The 25,957-nt window shown below is 35.3% G+C and overlaps 1 protein-coding gene across 2 annotated transcripts in view; it reads right to left on the bottom strand.

Annotated features, from left to right (window-relative positions):
* Positions 1–157: 157 nt before the first annotated feature.
* The window catches only part of NMU (neuromedin U), a 29,161-nt gene continuing 3,361 nt past the window's right edge, over positions 158–25,957 (bottom strand). The window contains exons 2-10 of one of the 2 annotated variants that reach the window (XM_075997807.1): positions 23,755–23,813; positions 16,874–16,921; positions 12,215–12,274; positions 10,704–10,733; positions 10,560–10,610; positions 8,558–8,632; positions 4,349–4,402; positions 3,860–3,899; positions 158–339 (exon numbers count right to left, since the gene is read on the bottom strand). In XM_075997807.1, coding sequence (XP_075853922.1) covers positions 3,864–3,899; positions 4,349–4,402; positions 8,558–8,632; positions 10,560–10,610; positions 10,704–10,733; positions 12,215–12,274; positions 16,874–16,921; positions 23,755–23,813 — 413 coding nt within the window. In that variant the 3' untranslated portion in view covers positions 158–339; positions 3,860–3,863. The remainder of the gene's footprint in view (positions 340–3,859; positions 3,900–4,348; positions 4,403–8,557; positions 8,633–10,559; positions 10,611–10,703; positions 10,734–12,214; positions 12,275–16,873; positions 16,922–23,754; positions 23,814–25,957) is intronic. The other variant, XM_075997808.1, reaches the window with a different exon arrangement.

The following is a 25,957-nucleotide window of genomic DNA, read 5'->3' as shown; positions in this document are numbered from 1 at the left end:
GTACTGTCAAAAACTACAGGGATCTAGGGAACATCATTATTTACAAGTTTATTACTTGTAAATTACTTGTTTATTACTTGTACTTGTATTACAAGTTTATTACTTGTACTTGTATTACTATTTATCATTAAATACACAAAGAAACAATATTTTAAGATGCTTTTTTAATTTTCAACAAATTACACATTTACGATTACCAACCAAATTTTACTAAGAATGTTTATAATACAGGGATTTTCAACACAGTAAATTTAACAAGGATGGTTTTTGAGAAGAAAACAAAATGTCAGTACATTTTATAATCCATAGCATTGTTTCAGTGGAAAATTAGTTGGCAACCTGTAAAAAAAGAAAATTGAATTAAATTCAAGTGTAAAATGACTGTGAATGTGTGCATATAATGTTTGTATGCAGACATTTCTATAAATATTTTGTCACAGAATAACATTGGCATCCGAGATATTTCCCAGCTGTTATTAAGTCTGTATATTTTAATGTATATATCATTCAATCACTCTTTAATGGAACACTTATTCTGTGTGTCTGTGTCTTCCAAAAGTTTATAGTAGTTAATGACATAAAAGTGGTTTCCTAAAGCTCATTAATATCAATAAGATTTATGATTAAGGTGTTTCAAAACTTGCATTTATCCCTTGTGTATCTATTTCCCCATATATTTTCCGTTAAATCATTCTATTTTATGTTTAACCACTTTCTAAATAAATATAAGTTATCAGGATGGAGAAAGACCTTAAATAATCAGATGAGAAAAACAAAGAAAAATGATTATCAAAGTGTTGTTCTATTGGCAAAATAAAATGAAATCTTGAGTAAATTAGTTTGTGTATACCCTAACCTTTGAAATAACCTAAATAAAGCAATTTTTCTCAACTTCAGAGAGAATTTTTTATTAAATTGATTTCAAATTGTGAATACTCTAACACTTACTTTGGTGTTACAGCCACAAGTATTTTTTTCCATGTAGTATTAAACTATTATTTTTTACATTTTGTAAATGCCAATGTACATTTGTAATATTATAAAAGATAGAGTTTGTTTTCCATTAATTCTCTGTTCTTAGTTCCTTAAAAAAATAAAAATATTAAGAATATATCTTCTCATATTCCTCATGTGAACATAATTTATCAGGCCTCTTCTGAAAGAGGAATTAATACCAAACACAGTTTGCAAACTCAAGTTTCTAATTATGTCCCATGAGCACAATTTCTGAGGTCATTTCTCCTTCGCTTTTCCAATATATGTATCTTTTTATTTCTTTCTTATCTAATGGAATTGGCTACTGCATTAAGAACTACATTAAATAAATGACAGTGTATCCTTATTTTGTTTCTGACATTAATAGAAATGCTCCAAAATGTTTCACTATCAAGCCTGCTACTGTACTAACTTTGTCTGAGACTACTGTATAAAGAATGTCAAGAAAGGATTCACCTCTTTTTATAAGATCTTCTTTTTTTTTTTTTTTTTTTTTTTTTTGAGACAGAGTCTCGCTTTGTTGCCCAGGCTAGAGTGAGTGCCGTGGCGTCAGCCTAGCTCACAGCAACCTCAAACTCCTGGGCTTGAGTGATCCTTCTGCCTCAGCCTCCCGGGTAGCTGGGACTACAGGCATGCGCCACCATGCCCGGCTAATTTTTTATATATATATCAGTTGGCCAATTAATTTCTTTCTATTTATAGTAGAGACGGGGTCTCGCTCTTGCTCAGGCTGGTTTTGAACTCCTGACCTTGAGCAATCCGCCCGCCTCGGCCTCCCAAGAGCTAGGATTACAGGCGTGAGCCACAGCGCCCGGCCAAGATCTTCTTTTAATAGATCAGAAATTGACGTGGAATTTTACCAAAAGCATCTACTGAGATCATCATATCATTTTTCTTCTAATGGTAAAATATTTTAATGCACTTCCTGATGTCAAACCATCCTTGAATTGCTGAAACAAATCTCATTTAATGGGGTCATATAATTCTTTAAATATACTGGTGAATACTATTTACTATAATTTCTTTTAAATTTTTGCATTGATATTTATAAATAGGATTGATTTGCAGTTTCTTTTGTATACTATTTTTGTAAGTTTATAGTATTAGTGTCATTATTCTTGCTTTACAAATATATTTTAAGATTTTTTCTTTTTCCAAAATAAAAAATTTCAAAATTGTTGGCTTAGTACTTTTTAGGGGATAGTTTCTAGATCACATTTTCAATATTTTTCCATAGCTATTAGTCTGTTCAGTTTTTTTTCTTTTTTCTGAGGTCAATTTTGGTAGCAATTACTTAACTAGAAAATCTTCCATATTATCTAGGTTTCCAAACAGATATACACAGAGATGTGCAAAATACTCTTTTATGATTTTTATTTCTTTTATATGTTTTAATTTGTCTTTTCATTTGTATATTTATGGTTTTTCCATTTTTTTATTACAATAGGCTAATTAGGCTAGTTTATTTTATTTTTTGCAAAGAATTGGATTTTTGCTGTCTTTACCAATTCTTCTATTTTACTATTTTTTATTATTTTGTTTTTATAACTTTCTTCCTTCTGCTTTCCTGAAATTCACCTTGTTCTTTTCTGACCTATTGAGTTAATTTTTTTTTTCTGAGACAGAGTCTTGCTCTGTTGCCCTGGTGCCCTGGGTAGAGAGTACAATGGTGTACTCTTGCCTCTTGCCTCAGCCTCCTGAGTACTTGGGATACAGATGAGTGCCATGACGCCTAGCTAATTTTTCTATTTTGAGTAGAGATGGATCTCCCCCTTGCTCAGGTTGGTCACCAACTCCTGAGCTCAAGCAATCTTCCTGTCTTGGTTTCCCAGAGTGCTAGTATTACAGGCATGAGCCACCACTATGCCCAGCCAGAGTTAAATTCTTGATTCATTAATTCTTTCTTGCTTAGTTTAAGGCCTTAAATTTTCCAATGAATGACTTTGACAGAATCCCCTAAATTTTAATATGCAGTGTTTAATCTTTTTTTCTAGATATTGTATAATTTTGGTGTTGATATCTTCTTTAGTTAGAAATGGTACATTTTGGTTTATCTTTCAGAAAATATTAAGACTTTTAACATTCCTATGCTAAACATATTTAAGGATTGAGATAAATGAAATGAATGATGAGTCTGCAAAAATATGTTAGGCATAGAATCTGGATTTAGGATTACACAAAGTTAGTAGAATATACTTTTAATTCTGTGCTGCAAATTTATCCATCTGCATTTGGGTTGTATTTCAAAATTTATAATCTAATAAGATGTTAGGATTAATATATTTATTAAAGATGTGGGGCCAGTTAACAGCTACTAAGTTTCCATTGTATGCCCAACACTGAGGTGAATACTCTGGGAGTACCAAATAAGGCATGCTGTCATGTCTTTCCAGATTTTCTTAATTCTCTAGAAGCAGGCAAATCACAGGCTTTTATAAAGAATCTCTGAGTATGAGTAATTTGGAAGACAGACGTACATTCAGTCTGTACATCCTGGCCCATTATGGTAGACACCGATTGCCACAATAAGAATTCAGTCCCTTATACTTGCACAATAAATGATGAGATCAACGTCTACAAAATCAATTATGATGATTACTACTCTGGCATAGCCTGAGGAATACATGACATGGGCAAAGCAAATCTAGCCCTGAAATATTGGTATTTTCCATCATATAAAGCCCTCACAGCCCCTATAATTACAGTATTTATGTAGAATATTAGTGCACATATGCAATCAAATAATAGAAATATATTGAGCATAGTTTAATTTGTGAATATTTGAAAATAACAGAAATTTTCAACCTGGGTTGAATTATGAAACACGTACCATTTTATTTTTATTCATTTATTCAACACATACCATTTTAAATGAAACCTGCGGACCTTCTTCCATTGCGTGGCTGAAAAATATTAAATAATAAATTAGAAATAAATCAGTGTAACTAAGGATAGAAGTTAATATTCATAGAAACAGACTAATGGTCTAGAGGAGTGTTTCCAAATGTGTATCAGAATCATAAACTCACCTGTAGGGATTTTTACAACACAGACTGCTGGACCCCATAGCTGGAGTTTCTGATTTAGTAAGTCTGAACTAAAATTTGTTGTTTCTAACAAATTCTGAGATATTGCTAAAGTTTCTGAGAAGCACAATGAATTAGATAGTATTTGATATTGCTTATTTTCTTGATGGTACCAAAATTTTAAGACAAATGTTCTCAATTTTAATTTGATATGAACCAAAATTAATTTACTGAAGTCAGAGTTAATGAATTCATTAAATAAATGTATAAAGTAGTTTTCAATTTTGATATTAATTGATTTTAAAACAAATACAGTACGTGCATACCCTGAATAAAAAGTATCCTCGACTTCGGCTTGCAAAAGGAGTTTGGGATTCTTCCTGGAAGAGAAAATGAGGGCATAACAAATCAAATAGCACTAAAAATAAGTGCAAATTCTTCTTGAGAGTATAGTGAAGGTCAAAGTACTTTCAACTATCATAACTAAACAAAGAGTGAATCAAGGACTTGAGTAGAGAATCTTTGTATTTATATCCCAAAATTTTCAACAACTAGTAATATCATCAGAATAATATATTTAAAAATAATTTCCTTATCAATCTTACAGATTCTTCTTTCAGATATTTTGTCAGTTGTATGTGTATTCATTGTTGAAAGAGAAATCACAGACACTTCATAATTAACTGTATTTAAAATCTCCTTGAGGCATTTTGTTAGAATGAAATAATTTCTTTAAAATACACATTGTATGTCATAACACATGAACAGAAAAAAACATAAAATAGAATTGTGTCAAAGTTAAAAAATATATGGTATTTCTATAGAAGTGTAGATTGAAATTGGGGATAATTTTGTAAAATTTTGTGAAATTGGGGATAAAGTTGTATTTAATACAACTTTAGAAGAGATTTTCCTAATATATGTAACAGAATGGTAATTTTAAAAATGCCAAATAGAAACAAACCAGTTATTCATAATGGATATATTGCAGTGTTTCTTTTCATAAGCATTTCATTTTAAACCTCATGAAAAAATATTGAACAATTTGTGGTTTCCATAAAACTGGCTTGTAGTTTCCTATTTTCATTAATAATTACCCATATCATAAAAGTATTATCAGGATGACAACCACCATGAAATTTATCAGCCAAGACTTTTTTCAACTATCCCATAATATAAATACAATCATATTCTTAAAGTCTAAGAGCCAAGACTTTTTTTCAACTATCCCATAATATAAATACAGTTGTATTCTTAAAATCTAAGAAATGGCTCTGATATTTATTTAAATTCTGAAATGCTTAATTTACAATGAATATATCTTAAATTCTCAATATTTGCACTTAATTCTCATCTTTTTTTTTTTTTTTTTTTTTGAGACAGAGTCTCACTTTGTTGTCCAGGCTAGAGTGAGTGCCGTGGCGTCAGCCTAGCTCACAGCAACCTCAAACTCCTGGGCTCAAGCGATCCTCCTGCCTCAGCCTCCCGAGTAGCTGGGACTACAGGCATGAGCCACCATGCCCGGCTAATTTTTTATATATATCAGTTGGCCAATTAATTTCTTTCTATTTTATAGTAAAGAAGGGGTCTCGCTCTTGCTCAGGCTGGTTTTGAACTCCTGACCTTGAGCAATCCGCCCGCCTCGGCCTCCCAAGAGCTAGGATTACAGGCGTGAGCCACAGCGCCCGGCCTAATTCTCATCTTTAACCTCCAAATTACTTAAGATTGAAAAATTAGAATTTAAAAATGTACACATATTGTATACATACATCAAAACATCACATGTACCCCCAAAATATGTACAACTATATCAATAAAAATTTCTAAAAAAGCTTTTCAAAAATTTAAAAAATAAAAAGGTACACATATTAACTATATGCTTACATGTTTATAAGTTCTCACTTATATTAAAGAGAAAAAAGAAATAGGCAAAACATAAATTAAAATGTACAGAATATTCAAAACTTTCAAATGAAAACCCCAAAATGTACAGAGATAGCTGTTGAGTCTTATCACTGGACACAAAGCAGTGTATAAAAGAATCTGGGAGGCAGAGATAAGCCAAAGATGTGGGGATGGAAGGAGAAGATGTCTACCAAGCAAGATTCAAGAAAAGTGTTTGAATGCATTAAGATCCAAAAACTCATTTTCTCTAAGACTTCAGAATATCTTGCTATCAAAAATACATTTTAAAATTAGGTGATTTAGGTCCAGCAAAGCTAACACTGTAATGTTTTTCTATTCGTCTCTTGCATTCTTTTCTTTCATAGGTTCCTAGGAAACTTGACTTGCTGCAAAATACTTTTAAGATTTATAATTCATCTGACAGGCTATACTATTAAGAGTTTCAGCAAGTTGTCTGGAAATAGACATGGTGTCACTCAAGGTAGAAAATTCAGACAAAGTGCTGGCAACAATACTGTTGAGCTTTGGTTGTGTAAATAATGGCACTGAAATAATGTAGTCAAACTAATATTTGTTTTCGTATTAATACTTTAAGAAACTTGGATCTTTCAGTTGACATTGTATATACTATTCATAAGTCAAGGAAACACTTTAGGAAGTAAAAGTTAACTCAGCAAAGCATATATATTACTTCCAGGAAGTTTGATGACAACTGACTTTTTTTTTTTCATTCTGGAAATTCTAAAATTTTAAGGGGCTACTACACTTGCTTTTACATTTCTCTTTAAAGTTGGCAGCAGACACTGTCTTCTTTGATGGAAGCTTAGTTTAAAAATGTGAAGAATTTAGGGAGGAAATAATGGCCATAAAAATAAATTTTGAGGAATTTATTCACCTAAACTGTATGCATTTTAAAAATATTTGAAGATTCCAGGTAGCGCTTTAAGAAGAATAAAATAAATATGGTATTGATATTAAGTAAAAATTTGACCTGAATTCAACTTTTAATAATAAAGTATATAATTTAGCAATAACATAATAAAAGTATCCAAGATTGATCTATAAAGGGAACAGCATAGTGAAAAAAAATGTGCCTAGACTAGAAGTCAGAAGACATTGTTGTAATCTCTCTTACTAGCTTGGTCTTATTAGAAGGGGAGGTCTTACTCTCTTACTAGAAGGGGAACTCCTTCAACTATTCTGGGTTAATTTCCCTTTTGTAAAATGGGAATAGCAATACTTGCATAAGGAATTTTTTTTATTCCATTATATTATTGGGGTTCAGATATTGTTAGGGTTACATATATTGCCCCTGCCACCCCCTCCCCCACTTGTATAAGTATTAATACTAACAGAATTCCCAAAAGAATAAAATGAGATAATATAAGACTGAAAGTTATAATGTATTACAACAATGTAAGGTATCACTTAAAAATAATACCTAGAAACTTTTAGGAATAAAAGAGGATTCACCTTAAATCACAATAAAAGCTACACAATTCCTACTTAAGAATGTGTTAACTCAGTTATATTCATCTTAGGTATACCTAGACACTGGGTTTAGGTCATATTTTTGCTAATTGTGGAAAAAACCAAAATATCTATATTTAGTATCTGATATATCTACTTCATGAGTCTCACTCTTACCAACATTTTAAGACTTGGCGAGAACCGTTGCCATCCTATAATAGCTATTTACCCAAATGGATACAGAGGGGCAGTAAATTGTCCTTTATTTGTTCTCCTACCTAACGACTAGACACACTATAGTGTCCTTTCTTTTTTTTTTTTTATTTCAGCATATTATGGGGGTACAGATTTTAAGGTTTCAATAAATGCCCATTTCCCTCCCTCCCCCCAAAAGTCTGAGTCTCCAGCATGACCATCCCCCAGATGGTGCACATCTCACTCATTATGTATACCCGCCCCTCTCCCCCCTCCCACCTGCCCAATACCCTATTATTGTAGTACCTATGTGTCCACTTAGGTGCTGCTCAGTTAATACCAGTTTGCTGGAGAATATATCTGGTGCTTGTTTCTCCATTCTTGGGATACTTCACTTAGTAGTATGGGTTCCAGCTCTAACCAGGAAAATATAAGATGTGCTATATCACCGTTGTTTCTTAGAGCTCAATAGTACTCCATGGTATACATATACCACATTTTATTAATCCATTCTTGGATTGATGGGCATTTGGGCTGTTTCCACAGCTTTGCAATTATGAATTGTGCTGCTATAAACATTTGAGTGCAGGTGTCTTTTTTGTAGAGTGTCATTGGATCATTTGGGTACATGCCCAGCAATGGGATTGCTGGATCAAATGGTTATAGTGTCCTTTCTTGAACCAAAGGATAGGTTTTCTCGCTGGGAGGGTCATGGCTTTTGCAAAAGAGTATAATCCCAGCTTGTGTTATAATGGACATAATGGGAGTCAGGGGGAGTGTGAACAATTCTCTCCTTCCTGAGTGTGAAGACAGCTCTGCAAACAGATGCCCTTACATTGGCTCCCTGGGTGTTAGTGTGGACTTATCCTGCAGAACAGTATTTTATCAGCCACCCCAGCTAGGAACGAACAGAGGGGCTGCCCCACACAGGATGGCAAAGCCAGCATGCAGTTGGTGTCACATACGTTCGCTTTGAATCTCTTCATTCTTCTCTCGTTCAGTTGAGGCACGAGCTGCAGCAGGGGATGCACAACGGATGACTGGGAGGACATGAACACACACAGATGAGCACAATGGCTCCTCGGCACTGGGCATAAAGACGGTTTCCTATTTGCTTTTACCCACTCTACTTGTCCCAGAGAAAAAAGAAAATTAAAGATGTCATCTGTGAACTAAAAATAAACTCCTAAGTTCCAGCTCCGCCCCCACCCCCTGAACAAATGGACCCCATTAAAGGGTTCTATAAAGCACGACTGCACAGGCACATGTTTCTCTTTCCATAAGTATTCGTGGCTCCTCCCATAGCGGGTAAATACGTATATTTGGCCATCTCGCTCGGTCCGGGGGCTCTGCTTTCCAGCCCGCCAGAATGGCCACCCGTGGACTGCAACCTTTTATGAGAAAGGAAGCTCTCCTTTCCAAATTCCGAACCTTGTTAACATTTTTTTTTCGGTTAACATATCAAAGACAGCCCTTTGTTAGCAGTTCAAAGAACTGTGGAGAATAAGCCGAGAGATGGAATAAAATTTGGTAGCTCTACATGAGGGTTTTTGTCATTATATTGAAGCACTTTTTTGAGGGCCTCTGCGCTCCTGTCAGCTGCAAAAATCAAACCTCCTCTGGCTGCATCTTTGAGAGGCAGGAAGCAGTTGCTTCTAGACTTACTCAAAATGATTTGAGTCAGATGAAACCAACGCTGTGAGTAGCAGTTTTCCATCATAAACGTATTTATTTGGAAGATTATACTGTACACACATCTAGTAATCTCCTCCTAATAAATTATATATTTAAAATAGAAACACACTGAGCAAGACAACAGGGAACACAAAAATGACCATGTGCTGTTGACAGTGAAAAATGTGGTTAAGATACATTTTCTCCATAGGTAAAGATGGCAAGCAGAAGAAAAGGAAAGCACACTTGAGACATGTACCTAGCTACCTGATATGGCTGCATTTTTTTAAAGGTATGGATTGAATTAAGCCTTGTCCCTAATATTAAATCCATTTATCAAATGGATTATGTTGAGCCCTATATAATGCTTATCTGTTAACCAATTCAACTTGTATTTGGTGTAAGCCAGTATAATCTAACTTCCAACTCCTCATACATGAGTATTCCATGTGATAAATATTTAAAACTGAGTTTAAGATTACAATGACCTTTCCACAGGTATGAACATGCTTAAAAACACTATGTTCCTCATTCCCTAATTTTGTTCATAGTAGTGAATCACAAGCTTACAAATATTATAGTCAAATAAATAATTACTAAGTATTCTAGATTGAAACACCAAAGAAAGTTGGTTAGCATATTTTAAATCCATGCATACAAAATGAAAAACTACCACCAAAACCACATGATTTTGAAGTGAATTGAATTTAAGTTACTGGTTTATGGCTAATTTTAGAGAGTAAATTTTCACATTAAATGCCTAATTACTAACAAGGAGATATTAGGAATAGAAAAGGATATTTCTGGTCATATTTAATTACATTTTTGACAAACATCTTTTAAAATAATTTTTTAAATGCCTTAGGATAAAACTATTTTTCCTTTGCAACAATTGTCATCTAAAACAATATGTTTTGCCTATTTATTTGCTTTTATTACACCTGTAAAATGTAAGTTCCATGAGAGCAGAGATTTCTTTGTTTAATTTTCCACAGTATTTATTGCTATATTTCTAGTACCTAGGATTGTGCCTGGCACATAGCACACAGTAGACACTCAGTAAATAATTGTTGAATGAACGAATGAATGAATTTAATGTACATGCAGTTATTGATAGATAAACTAAAATGTATAACAGATATTGGATATTTCTATTTGTTCATCTACATATAAACTTTTAAAGTAAAAGCCTGAATTTTGATGCATTAGCTTTATTAGGTAAACTGCAAAAAAACAGGGTTTTTGTTTTTAAACAAATGCTAGTGATTCCTAAGAAGTAGTTTTACAACTTACCACAACATTTGAATTGCCCAACTTCTGTGTCTTCGAATAATGAAATAAGAACTGTTTAAAAAAGAAAAGCAGTGAGTTTTACTATAAAACATTAGTTGTTTCCTTTACTATTTTTAATGTATATATTTATGAAAATTATCTTACCCTTTTGGTATTATCTTTTTCATCTTGTTCCTATTGAAAAGATATATATCATTATACTATATGTAAAATGGTATTAAATTATACTACATATTATATAGCATACACAAAGTACTATAAAATTTTATACTATATGCTATATGCTATGTATGTTATAATCTAAAATTTTATAATATAGTCTAAAATTATGTCATATTTTTAAGAATACATGACACATATGTTACATATAAAATATAACACTGAAATAGGTTAAACATCTGTTGCTCTAAAAATAAATGGGAAATGAATTAAATACTGTTTATAAATAAAGAAGTAAAAAAAGACCTTTACTGTAACATTATTCATAAGAGTAAAAAATTGGAAACATCCTAAATATTCAACAGTGGTGGAATGGGAAATTATGATATAATCACCTGATGGAATATTCAGAGAAAAACACTAAAAGAATCACATCAAAATATTTGTAGTGGTTATCACTAAATAATAAGATTATGAGGGTTTTTTTTGTTTCTTCCATAAACTTTTCTTTATTTTTTCCTCCTGCCAAAAATGTGTTTTTTAAAAAAATATTTTTTAATTAAAAAATATCATCCCTTTTTGTTGTTGTTCTTTTTGTTCTCATTTGCTTTTAACACAAAAGGAAGATCATGTATAAATATCAGTCATTTATTTTATCTTAATTAGGAAAAAAGTCAATTTTGGAAAATGTTGCCATTAAGAACCATGATAAATATATAATTGTAAACACAGATTATTTAGTTTCAGGAAACATTTATGCTCTCAAACTTTCTTTGAACTATTGCATGTGAAAGCCATGGAAGTCAGAGTGCAAGTGATCACAGGTTAAATTAGAATTGCAAATGAAAAATTTAATTCTAAACCTGAGGCTCTTATCTTTAATAGGGTAATTTAAAAATAAGTTCACATAAGAGAAGATAAGATACAGGATATAAAATTAGGTATTATGCTTATGCTATTTTTCAAGTTCCCACCTACCGTCACTTGAGAATAAAACATTCCCCCAAAAGAATCAAATAATTTTAGTAAGAAACCAAGACACAAAAGTTAGAATATAATTTTCAAACTGACATTGATAATAGTTTACTTTTTTTGCACTCTTAATGTCCTACTCTCTAACAAAGTGCAATGTCCTAACCTCTGAACCATAAGATCTGTTTAGCAGCTTAGAAAAATGCATCTGTTCTCCAATATAGTATGAGTCAGGGTGAAAAAGAGAGCCAACATGACCTCAAATCTCTCCATCAGACTGGAACACATTTTATAGGTTTCCCATATGTCCCTCTCAATTAGATTACTGTAAATTCCATTAATATGACCCTAAATTCTCACACATCAGAGAAACTGAAATATTTGTTTCTTATCCAAAATCAATTTATTCTCTTCTAGCACCTCTTGGCATGCTTCCTAAATTGGGCATATTTTCTTCCAGGAGGAATTCCAAAAATTTGGGGGCAATTTTTTTGCCCACAAACAAAACACTATTTCAACCTTACCCGAGGCTTTAGCAGAATCCCCGTAAGCACAAAGCAAAGCTCCTCCAGTACTTTGGATGCCTAATGGAAATGAGAAGATATATAGGCTATGCTTCTGCTTTAACAATATTTGCACAGCAGATATAACTGTAAAATGTTAGGAGGACAAGGAAATGCCAACTACCTAGAAAAGAATCCTTCTTGTGGACCATTAAAACTGTTGGAATCCCTTGATTTCTCTTACAACAAAAACTTGGCAGCTATAAGTAAAACTATCCTTCCAATCAGAAAAAAAAAAAAGTTATGTACTGTATATATGCACTGATGAAAGCACCCACTGTGGTCTAGATACATAGTTCTCAGCACTTGCTAAGATGTTATGAAATTCTATGACTGAGAGTAACCAGGGACTGTGCCAAAAGAGGGGATTATTCTTGCTAGCTTGTAGCAAAATGTGCATCTACATGCCAAAGCTGTGAGCCTTGGAGAATATTACTCATTACTGGCTAATTTGAACACCCTGCAACTGCTTGCAGACAATGGGGATTGGAGGAGAAAGAAGCCATGCATGGTGCACCTAATCTGAGTACCACCCTTCCAGGGTGCTGACTGCGCATCCCAGGATCAGGTTTTTCAAAGCATTCGACCACAGAAGAGGGGCAGGGCTCCTTGTGGTTAGCAGCCAGCTGGGTGTGGTAAGGTAGCACAAATAGACAAGTAGGGGCGAAACCTACTTTGTACAGAATTTAGCACAGTTACTACCATGAATAATTGATTACTTAATAAATGCATTTTGGAAGTAATTAAGAGTTAAATAGTGTGTGTGTGGTGCAATGTAATTAGTGGATAAAAGCATGGGCTATGGAGTTGGGCAGCCTGCCACTGAATAGCAGTGTCAATTCCATCTCTCCTCTTCACTATCTGTGTTATGTTGGGCTGCTTACCTAACCTCTCTAAATTTCAGTTTCTTCAGCCATATATCAGGGATGACATCACTCCAGAGAGTTCTTGGAAGGACTGAATGTAAGTAAAGCCCTTGGGGTTTGATTTACAGCTGCAATTACTCTTCATTTAGAAGATAGGTGGAAAGAATTATTCAGGGCCACCAATATTCTCACCCTCTGAACAAAAGTCCATGCTCAACATGCTTGGTTGTGGTTGGGGCGCCAGCTGGTGCCATGGAAGTTTCTCTGGGCATCCTTGGCCAGGCATCAGCGGCCTGCTTTGTTCTCTTCACTCCATCTGTTGGTTCGCCATGCACATTGTTGGGATATTTACCAATAACGTCTCATATTGACACAGTGCTTCAATAAATGACAAAACGTTCTCACACATAGTCACGCACCACATAATGGTGTTGCAGGCAATGACAGACCTCCTATCGACAGTGGTTCCCATAAGATTATAATGGAGCTGAAAAATTCTTATCACGTAGCAACATCTAGATGATCCTGACCCCGTGTAGGCCTAGGCTGATGTGCGTATTTGTATCTTAGTTTTTAACAAGAAAGTATTAACAGGTAAAAAAATAAAATAAAATATTTTTAAAATTTAAGAAGTTTATATAAGAAAGAAAATATTTTTGTACAGCTGTACAATGTGTGTGTTATAAGCTAAGTGTTATTTAAAAACAGTCAAAACGTTTTCAAAACTTAAAAAGTATATTAAGTAAAAAAGTTATAGCATGCTAAGGTTAATTTATTATTTAAGGGAAAAAAAGTTTTAAAATAAGTTTAGGGTAGCCTAAGTGTACTGTGTTTATGAAGTCTACAGTAGTGTACAGTAATGTCCTGGGCCTTCACATTCACTCACCACTCACTGACTCACCCAGAGCAACTTCTAGTCCTGCAAGCTCCCTTCATGGTAAGTGTCCTGATAGGTTACCATTTTTTATTTATTTTTTTATTTTTTTATTTTTTGAGACAGAGTCTCACTTTGTTGCCCAGGCTAGAGTGAGTGCTGTGGCGTCAGCCTAGCTCACAGCAACCTCAAACTCCTGGGCTCAAGCGATACTCCAGCCTCAGCCTCCTGAGTAGCTGGGACTACAGGCATGCGCCACCATGCCCGGCTAATTTTTTCTCTATATATTAGTTGGCCAATTAATTTCTTTCTATTTATAGTAGAGATGGGGTCTTGTTCTTGCTCAAGCTGGTTTTGAACTCCTGACCTTGAGCAATCCGCCTGCCTCGGCTTCCCAGAGTGCTAGGATTATAGGCGTGAGCCACCACGCCCAGCCAATTTTTTATTTTTTATACTGTCTTTTACTGTACCTTTTCTATATTTAGCTACACAAATATTTACCATTATGTTACAATTGCCTACAGTATTTAGTACAGTAACATGCTGTACAGGTTTGTTGCCTGGGAGCAATAGGCTACACCATATAAACTGGGTGTGTAGTAGGCTAGACTATCTATCTAGGTTTGTCTAATTACACTCTATGATGTTAGCACAACAATGAAATCACCTATCTACACATTTCTCAGAACATGTCCCCATCATTAAGTGATGTGTGACTGTGCATAATTTGTATTCTGTCCTTAAAACACAACTATGAGATATACAGGAGAGGAATTGTTATTCTCATGTACAGAGGAAGTGAGGTTCTAAGAGACTGTCACTTGCCCAGTACCATACATGGCTAGGAGTTGTAGAGTGAGGCCTAGGAGGTAGGACTTCTGATCTACTCCCATAGATACTACTGTAACACATTGATATTGACTGTCAAGCCCGTAGTTGGGAGTTGGATAAGAAAAAGAGTAGAGTGTGAGTACTCGTACAGCCTTTTTTACTTATTGTACTTAAGGGCTGGTCACCCCATAAAATTCTGGAACTAAAATCCCTAAATCTCCCTTTATGGCCCATTTTATAATGCTACAAAATACAAAACAATAAAAAGTAAATATCTAGTGATGTCATATGTCAAAGATGTACCTCAACTCAAAGAAGAATAAATTCACATATATGAGTTGTTTCTCTTTAGAAAATAATTTCTAAGCCAGGTGAGGTTCAGGAAGACTGAACTTTGACCGAAAAAGTTTCAACACAAATGCATTTTCTCCAGGTTGTCTTTACAAGAAGCCAATTCTCAACTATTCTGTAAGGATTTTTCATATACAAAATTATGACTATTTTATTTTTTAACTTATAGACCCTAAAGATCCTTTGTTTCCTACTTGGTAAAAATGTTTTGAAGCACTCTTCAGATAATCACATAAATAATAAAATAATAGTTAATGTGAAAATAAATGATGTTTTAAAAAATGTACCAAATTTTTTACAGTTTACAGTTTACATTATAAATGTAAAGGACTCAAACAGTAAATTTACCAAGCTCTTCTTAAAAGACGCATGGTACTGAAATCCAGTAAAACATTCGTTTATCTTGAAGGGGTTTAAATGAGTGCTTTAAAATCATCCTCCTAAGCGGTGAAGAAATAAAAGTGATTCTGAGAATGTTCCTGGGTTTTAAATATAACACAAAAGCTTCTATGCTGATTAATATCCATTCATGTTATGTATTTGTCAGTGCTCCTTCGGTAATTTGAAATAGTGTTCAAAAATGTCATCTCTTGTGATCCTGGTCTTGCTTTAGCATCTAATACCTCTAACTTTTCTGCAGCTGACCCTCTGCAGCCTGGGGAATGGGTTGAGGCAGGAGAAATGCAGCACTACCTACGGCTGCTTCTCCACATCAGCCAGGAAAACCTTCTAGAAGGACTGTGTGAAGGACAGCCTGGGCATCTCGGCCACATTATATAGGAGGTGTGCGCCAGGCACACGGCTAGTGGCTGTGAAAGACAGAGCAGGGACTCTCTGCTGAGCCCTCTCTGTCCAGGGGACTAGTGTACGGATTAAGAAAGCCCAGGCAGGAAGACTAACGGCTCTATCTGCACGCACAGGTAGAGCTGCAGACCGAAGCAGCGTCGTCCAGCGAATACAATGTAAGAAGGTCACACTTACTTCCCACTCCTCGTGTTTCCACGCAGAGGAGCTAGACTAGCACTCCCGGCCTCTCCCGCAAACCCTCTCTCAATTCTTTCCTACTGCCTAATTAATGGGCGAATTAGGAGGAGGAAATTGGGCATGCTCGGTTCATCTCTTTGCTTTGAAGGAGCCACTGCTCTGGCCAGCTGTTCTTGTCTGGTCTCTGCCTGGTGGCTGGGAACCTGACTCTGCAGGAGGCCTGGAGTTACCCTCTGAGGCTTGCCTGGAGGCAATTTCAGCAAACACACTTGGCATCAGATCTAAAGCCACATTCACAAATTGATTTTTCAGTTATAATGATGATACTTGGACCTCTGTAAGTCTGACTCATAAGTTCATCTCTCAGTGGGTTTCAAACTCAACTGGGGGACAGGATATTAGCAGCCCCCAAATACAGCACTAGATACTGTATTTTTAATTTAACACAGAATTTGATTTTGAAATTAGCATTTTAATTTGACATTCTATAATTTTCAAAATACGTGAATATTATCTGCAAATCTATTTTATTTAGAGATGAAAGCCATAGCACTCTACAACACAAGCCCATAGTATTATTACTTGTAGATAATGTAATAATATCTAATATGCTGACATGTTTTCATGAGTACATAAAGGTCCAAAGGAGAAATGGAGAATATCAATACTGCACAAATGCCTATATTATTACAAAACACCCCCAAATAGAATTACCTGAGGCTGGGAATCAACAGACAGAAAAGACGAACAAGCATCATCTATCTGTAGAAAATAAAAATGTCAATTACATCCTGGAAACAGACAGAAAAATAGCAGAAAATAGAAGGTAGATTTTACAAAGGCAAGTTACCTACATAACATTAATCAAAGTTTCATGACAGTTCAGGACTCTGGATTTGGAAGAGAAGAGCCTCTAAAACTTGATAAAGTCCTGGCATTGAAATTTACCCCCAGGGCAAGATTTACCCCCAGGCACAGGAGTATACATCCCAGCGATAGTTGACAGGGATCATCCAAGATATAAAGATGCCTCAAACATTGGGTATTATTCAGCCTGAGAAATGTGATAGCTAACTACAGAATGATCTTGAAATTGAGGAGTACCTTCGGTTATCATGTGGTTCTTTAAGACACAAGAATCTAATATCACCTAAATGAACAGAATGATAGTATGATGAACAGCATGCAGAAAAAACTCTTCATACAACATAGGCAATCCACTGGTTCTCCATGGAACCAGTGTGAGAAAAGAGTTCTATTTTATAAAGGTTTACTGAATAGCAGTCAGCAGCTAGCTGTGCTCAGACTTTATCCTAGAAAGAAAACTTGAGAGACTTTAAACTGTAGAATAAGAGACTTATGTTAATCATAAAAAAACTGTGCTGAGAATTTAAGCACTAAGCTGCAGGTCTGGAGTTATTTATGGCATTTCTTTCTTTATTGGCCTTTTAAAATGGAACTGGAAAAAATTGACACTGATTATTGTCTGTTTGGAATGATTTAGGGTGAGTCCTGTTTATGGCAGAACATCTCAGGGGCCCCTTATCAGGGTCCCAGAATTCTTTGTTGATGAGTTTAATTTAATTTGTATTCTCACACCCAACTGAAAAGGGGGGATTATTATACTTTTCAGTCATAATTTCTCAAGCTCCTTATTGCTTCCAAGTTGAATAAGTCCTAAAATATATAAGTCTCTAATTTAGAGAATAATAAAGGTATAAAATATTATGGGAAAGCATAAGCTTGTATCTTCCTCTTTTTTATCCTCTTGAACTTGTCATCTTCTCTATATATCACAACTATTTGGAGAATTGTTTTATTTCACTAATCCCTCGTACCCACCCACATGGACCCTCTTCCACACCATACAAATCCAGAATCATGAACACACACACACACACACACACACACACACACACACGGTGAGGGCGGGGGCCATGTCATATCTAACTTGCTCAGAGTAAGTGTTCAATAAAAATTCTTTAATTAGGCTGGGCGTGGTAGCTCACGTCTGTGATCCTAGCTAGCACTCTGGGAGGCTGAGGCAGGCAGATGGTTTGAGCTCAGGAGTTCAAGACCAGCCTGAGCAAGAGCGAGATACCGTCTCTACTAAAAATAGAAAGAAATTAGCTGGACAACAATATTTAAAATATTTTATTATTTAAAAAATAAAAAAGTCTTTAATTAAGTTAACTTGAACTTGTAGGAAAAAATACAAAGAGAAGTAAACTGAGAGGGGAAAGCTAAAAAGATACCCTTTGAAAGTTCTGACTTTTTTTTTTTTTTTTTTTTTTTTTGAGACAGAGTCTCACTTTGTTGCCCAGGCTAGAGTGAGTGCCGTGGCGTCAGCCTAGCTCACAGCAACCTCAAACTCCTGGGCTCAAGCGATCCTCCTGCCTCAGCCTCCCAAGTAGCTGGGACTACAGGCATGTGCCACCATGCCCGGCTAATTTTTTGTATATATATTTTTAGTTGGTCAATTAATTTCTTTCTATTTTTGGTAGAGACGGGGTCTCGCTCAGGCTGGTTTCGAACTCCTGACCTTGAGCGATCCACCCGCCTCGGCCTCCCAAAGTGCTAGGATTACAGGCGTGAGCCACCGCGCCCGGCCGAAAGTTCTGACTTTTGAGCAATGCTTACTACAACACCTTCAAATGTTATCTTCTGTACTTTAGTACGGCAGGGGGAAGTAGCTCCTCCTGAAACCTGTGTGGTGTGTAGTTATCTAAGAACATTACACACTCTCGGGGAAAGCTGTCCACCCATAGACCAGGCTGCCCAGCTAGGTGAGGGGCCCATGCCCCAGAACAGAGAACCCTTGAATCTCAAGATATCAACATCACCTGAATAAAAACATCAGAATCTTTTTTTAATCCAGTTAATCAAATTAGGAGATAATTGCAAAGCTTTTCAGTCTTTCTTCTCATTTCTTTGACGGGCACAGCAACACTGCTTGCCCACTTTCCATCTGGGCATTTGTTCATTTTACTCAGCTAATGACTCTAGGTTATGAATGCTACTTTTTTTTTTTTTTTGAGACAGAGTCTCACTCTGTTGCTTAGGCTAGAGTGCCATGGCATCATCGTAGCTCATAGCAACCTCAAATTCCTGGGCTCAAGGGATGCTCCTGTCTCAGCCTCCCAAGTAGCTGGGATTACAGGTGTGAGCCACTATGGCCGGCTAATTTTTTCTATTTTGTTTAGTTTCTCAGCTAATTTCTTTCTATTTTTAGTAGAGATAGGAGTCTCGCTTTTTTTTTTTTCTTTTTCTTTTTTTGAGACAGAGTCTCACTCTGTTTTCCAGGCTAGAGTGCCATGGCGTCAGCCTAGCTCACAGCAACCTCCAACTCCTGGGCTTGAGCAATCCTCCTGCCTCAGCCTCCCGAGTAGCTGGGACTATAGGCATGCGTCACCAGGCCTGGCTAATTTTTTCTATATATTTTTAGTTGTCCAGCTAATTTCTTTCTATTTTTAGTAAAGACAGGGTCTCACTCTTGCTCAGACTGGTCTGGAACTCCTGAGCTCAAGCAATCCTCCCGGCTTGGCCTCCCTGAGTGCTAGGATTACAGGCGTGAGCCACCGCGCCCAGCCTTTGAGTGCTACCAACTGCTTTTGAGAACTCTGTTGAGTCCATTGGTGAATCAATTTAAAAATGGTTAGGTCTCCATCTATGGTTAGACAGGTATGTGTTTCTAGCATCTGGATGGCTTTATAATTTTTAAAACCTCCAGTGGAAAAATTACCTATATGTTCTTAGCATCTTAACTTCTTTAAATATATTTTTCTCTAAAAGCATTTGCAGTACTTTCATGGATCTATTGATTTTTTTTCCTCAGCATTATCATCTAAAATATTTTTCCAAAGATTTTCCATAGATATATTTCGGCTTCACATCATCCATATTGATTATTTCAACCTAAAATAAATGTTTCTGTATTATACATTAATATTGGTTGTCTAAGTCACTCTTCATCTTGTTTATATTTCTAGCATGTACTCTTAACATTCTACCAAGGCAGAGACCCTTATAATAGACTTTATGAATTTCTGTACTATGAAAGACTGCTTCATACTAGGCATTTATCATCTATCTTATCTTATCTTTTCCCTTCTGTATTTTGTTGGGTATTCTCCTCGGTTCATAGATCACTGTCATCACTAGCCTTGCTTCATTTATTTGTTCTTTTTATGTTTTCATTTCCTATTCCCATTACATCCTCCTATAGGCAACTTTTTTTTTTTTTTTTTTTTTGATACAAGGTCTCACTCTATTGCCCTGGCTGGAGTGCTGTGGCGTAATCATAGCTCACTGTGACTTTGAATTCCTGGGCTCAAGCAATCTTCCCACCTCCACCTCCCAAGTAGCTGGGACTACAGTGTGTGCACCATGCCCTGCTAAATTTTGGGAGGGATGTAGAGAGGTAGAGATGGTGATCTTGCTATGTTGCCTAGGCTGGTCTCAAACTCCTGGCTTCAAGGGATCTTCTATTTTGGTCTCCCAAAGTGCTAGCATTACAGGCATGAGCCACCACACCCAGCTGACAGCTCTTCTGATGTATTTGATGTGTACACTCCACAAGTATATGTTCCTGTAAAATCTGCAGTGCTGTTTTGTGTGCATATATATTTTCTTACTTTTTTTTTTCACTGACACTATCCTTTGAGAACTACCCATGTTTCTAGGTGTGCATCTAGTACATTGCTTCTAATCAATGTAGAATATTCTATAATGTGTACCCACCACATGTTGCCTATCCACTTCCCAGTGATGGACAGCCGGGTTCCCTCCAATTCCTTCCATTACAAACAAAGCTGTAATCAGCTTCCTGTGTCTGACCTCCACTTATGGATATGCAGGAGAATATCTTTGGGCTATATCCCAGGAGAGAGAATGCTGGATCGTGGGGACATCTAGGTTGCTTTCCAGATGGCTCTACTAGTTAACACTCTCACCAGCAGTGCATGAGGTTTTGTAGACCCCATGTCCTTGTTAACACTTTCCATTAAGTAGATTTCAATTTTTTGCTAGTCTAATGGGTAGGAAGTGACATGTTGTTGTTGTCCTAATTTTCATTTCATTGTTACTAATGAATTTGAACATCTTTTTAGATGTTTGTTGGCTTTTTTGGGCTTTGTCTTTTGCAAACTATCTGTTTTTATCCTTTGGCTATTTTTATTTGAAAGTTCTATCTTTACCCAATTGATTTGATGGAGTTTCTTAGATATTCTAGAAAAGCAATCCCTTATCAATTTTAGACATTGTCAATATCTTCTTTCAATGTCTCCTTTTTCAAAAGAGTCCTTTGTTGAAGCAAATCTTTACTTTTAATGTAATTCAATTCACGAATGTTTGGGCCTTATGATTTATATTTGAAATTTTACTTAAGAAGTCGTGCCTTGCACCTAGCTCACAGAGACATTGTCCTATAGTATTTTCTACTAACTCTATAATTTAACCTTTATATTTATTGTTTTTAATCCACCTGGAGCCCATCTTTGTATAAGGTGTTAGTTTTCTATTTCTCCATACAGTGAGCCAGATACTTAATCCTCATTTGCCAAACAATGTGTTCATTCCCCCATTGAGCTGTAGTGTTATTTTTATTGTAGGTTAATTTTATGTGTGTGTGCATTTCTGTCTTAGGTTGGGTTTCCTGCAGAGAAAGACCTGTGATAAAGATGTGAATGCAAGTAGATCATTTGGGAGGTGATCCAAGATGCACTGGGAGAAGAATGGAGACGTAAAACAGGGAAGGAAAGAAATTCAATAAAGGGTATGTTAACAAGCAGGCCACTGTGAGTGACTGGGGCTAGGTCTGTCTGGGGAACTCTGGAAGATGGTGTAGGACTGTGGTCCTCAATCCCTGGGCTGTGGGCTGGTTCCGGTCCATGGCCTGTTAGGAACCCAGGCTGCATAGCAGGAGGTAAGCGGCAGGCAAGCAAGTGAAGCTTGATCTGTATTTACAACCACTCCCCATTGCTCACATCACCGTCTGAGCTCTGCCTCCTGTCAGATCACCAGTGGCATTAGATTTTCCATTATGGTGAGTTGTATAATTATTTCCTTATATATTACAATGTAATAATAATAGAAATAAAGTGCACAATAAATGTAATGCACTTGAATCATCCCAAAACCATCCCCCACTCCCCACCCTGCCAGGTCTGTGGAAAAATTGTCTTCCATGGTCCCTGGTGCCAAAAAGGTTGGGGACCACTGGGTAGAACTCACTTCAGAGTTATCCTGAGGGGCAAAGCAGCTAAAGTATTTAGCCATAGCCTACAAATTTTTACTTAGAAGGTTTTTGTCATTCAGTTCTAACTATTCAGTAATTTCTTTTTTAGCACAAGGTTATTTACCAAAATGTTCTTTATTTTTCAAAAAGAAGGGCTATTTAGGTTATACCTTTGTTATTAATTTCTAACTTTATTGCATTATAATTGGAAAACATTGGAAATGACATTTTCCTAATTTATGGAATCTTCCTTTCTGTTCTACTAGTATGGGGTTTAAGAAAATATTTTTAACAGCTCAAATTTATTAATTGTATGGTTAGATGTTTGACACATCTACTTATGAGTTATCTGCTTCTGCTATCGGTTTTTGAGAGAGGTATAATAAAATCTCTAATACAATTGTTGATTGACCTATTTTTCTCTGAAGTTCTATCAGTTGTTAAAGAAATTTTGAGGTTGCATTGTTAGTGTATATTGTAGATGGCTGTATCTTCTTGATCTGTTGCTCTTTTATCAGCATATAAAATCGCCATTTATCTATGATAAGGGTTTGTCCATTTGAATTCTACTTTATCAGACTGCTACTCCAATTTTCCTTTAGTTCATATTTCCTTGATATATCATTTTCGATCCTTTTATACCCAGTCTTTTTTGTTTTGTTTTGTTTTCTGTTGTAAGTGTGACTCTTACAAACACTATATTTCTGGATCTTTTTTAAAAAAATACAATCTTAAAATCCCTATCTTTTAAGTGGTATATTTTAGTACCTTCACATTTATTTTAATTACTCTATTATTATGACTTATTTCTGATTTCTTTATCATTTATTATATTCTTTCTTTCTTTTTTTTTTTTTTTGTTTTTTGATACAGAGTCTCACTTTGTTGCCCAGGCTATAGTGAGTGCTGTGGCGTCAGCCTAGCTCACAGCAATCTCAATCTCCTGGGCTCAAGGGATCCTCCTGCCTCAGCCTCCCGAGTAGCTGGGACTACAGGCATGCACACCATGCCCGGCTAATTTTTTGTATCTTTTTAGTTGGTCAATTAATTTCTTTCTATTTTTAGTAGAGACGGGGTCTCTCTCAGGCTGGTTTCGAACTCCTGACCTCGAGCAATCCGCTGGCCTCGGCCTCCCAGAATGCTAGGATTATAGGCGTGAGCCACCGCACCCGGCCGATATATTCTTTCTTTTAATCTTTCATTCTTTTAGTTAATAAAAATAACAATTCTGAATATTAGTGTATCAGAATATTGGTAAAATCATAGTTGTCTGAAGGCTCAATTATATTATTTCATTTTACCATAATAATTTCAAAGAAGAGTAGCATGTCCACTAATTTGTCTGATAATAATTCCTTACCTCATTCCACAATTGTAGTTCTTGTTCTGGCCATAATTCTTGAGGTAATATCGGAGCACCTAAAAATAAAGTTATATCCACACTTTAGTTTTATAGTATTTCTTCCAAAATTATTAATAAATCTCTCTATATAATTCCTTTTCAGATACTATTTTTCATTTTTCACTGTACATGACTGCCCAAATATTTCAATAAGATATATCAGCATTTGACTTAGTATAAGGAGACATAATTATTAAATCAACCTTAATAAAATTACAAAGAAATTACTCTCAAGAATGAATTACTTATTGTGTCTAACTAAAAACTTGTACATGAATGTTCATGGCAGCATTTATTCATGCTAGCCCAAAAGTAGAAACAATCCAAATGTCCATGAACTGCTAAATAAACAAAATGTAGTATATCCACACAATGTATATCCACACAATGCAATACTATTCAGCCATAAAAATGAATGAACTAACAACATATGCCACAACATGAACCTCAGAAATATTATGCTAAGTCAAATATGCCAGATGCAAAACACCAAATATTGTATAACTCCATGTACATGAAATATACAGAAAAGGCAAATCTATAATGATAGAAAGATTAGTGGCTGCTTGGGATAGGAATGGGGATTGATTGCAAATGGACATAACAGATCTTTTGGGAATAATGGAAATGTTCCAACATAGTATTTCTGTGATAGCTGCACAACTCTTTAAGTCTACTAAAAAAAAATCACTGAATTGTAGACTTAAAACAGGTCAATTTTATGGTATGCAAACTATATTGGGACGAAAGTCTTTTAAAAAAGAATTACTTTAAGTAAAATCTGCAAGAAAATAAAAATTGAAGCCATTATTTAATGATGATTATATGGTAGGCAGGAGGCACAAATTCCCAGGTGGATTTTCATTCTGCTTCCTCTAAAACAAATCATTCAGAAATGAAAGGCAAGTAGGTTACTTTAAGTAAACAATCTGGAAATGTGGAAACAGTAATAGTTGTCATGATTATTTTATATTCTCCCTTAAAAGTGGCTCTAAAAGTAGCCTGATGATTCATACAACTAGTTAAACAAATCAAACTTCATAAGCATGATGAATTTTTAAGTTGCTGGCACTGATCCTGGGTTTTGGATATGGACAAGTATGCTATATGTGACTTACATTGTTTGGGTACCTTGGCTTTTGATGTTATGTTTTGATGTTCAAGCAGCAGGTACATGACTTAATTTTATGCAATAAGCTAATGTAAGTGTAGAAAACTTATTCCAAGTCATATGTGTGTACACAAATGCCTTTATAAAATACACACATACAGCCATTAAAATAGTTATACAGGGACAATGCAATTTAAAACCCTCCTGCTTACAGATTGCCAGATCTAATTCTCTTAGTCTTTTTCAATGATGACATAATTTATTTGCTTAACAGTAAAACCTCCAGATTATATTAAGGATATGACACTGAATTAAGAATAACAAGCAACAGGCTAACAGGTCTTCTGGACTATAACCACCGATGGGAACTAAATCTCAAACGCTATTTTGAAGAAGTGTAGAGTAAATAATTTTGGCAACCTGTAAACATCTCTATGCAGTGTGTAGTTTATATAACAGCACCAAACCCTTTTTAAAATCCAAGCTTTCCTTCCTCCTGCCTTATGGTACTGATACAGTCTCTCATTCTTAATTGGAAGCACTTTAGAGCCAAGGTCAAAGGTTTTGTTTTCCAGACTAGATATATATAAAGGGAAAAGCAAGCTTTTGTTATTACCTTATTTAGATGAAGAAAAAATACAAACCTTAATGGAAACTTGTCCATGTGTTTTATGGACAAGGGGGGAAAGTACATTTAAATATATAAGCAAAAAAATTAATTAGTCTAATAAAAATTCTGTCCCTAAATTTAATTTGGTGGACTAAGCTCTTTGTTTAGTAAAATGATATGTGTGTGTTTGATCCATCTTTAAACATTTTTAAGGTTTATTTGAGAATCCCCTCTCACTGGACAACTATTTCAAGGTAGGTAAACAATCTTCACTTCTCAATTATATATTTCTCACTCTACCACAAACATATCCCAAAGTCACAGTTGCCAGGCAGATCATACTCTGAGCTCATTTTATTTTCAGGAAGGGATAAAGCTATGCTTCTCAAATTTTCACATAAAGTACCTGGTGATCCTAAATGAGATTCTATTCAACAGGG

This window comes from Microcebus murinus, chromosome 26 (genome assembly GCF_040939455.1).
Source record: "Microcebus murinus isolate Inina chromosome 26, M.murinus_Inina_mat1.0, whole genome shotgun sequence".
Taxonomy (NCBI): domain Eukaryota; kingdom Metazoa; phylum Chordata; class Mammalia; order Primates; family Cheirogaleidae; genus Microcebus; species Microcebus murinus.
The sequence above is the reverse complement of the archived record's forward strand: the minus strand, read 5'-3'. Positions and strand labels throughout refer to the sequence as shown.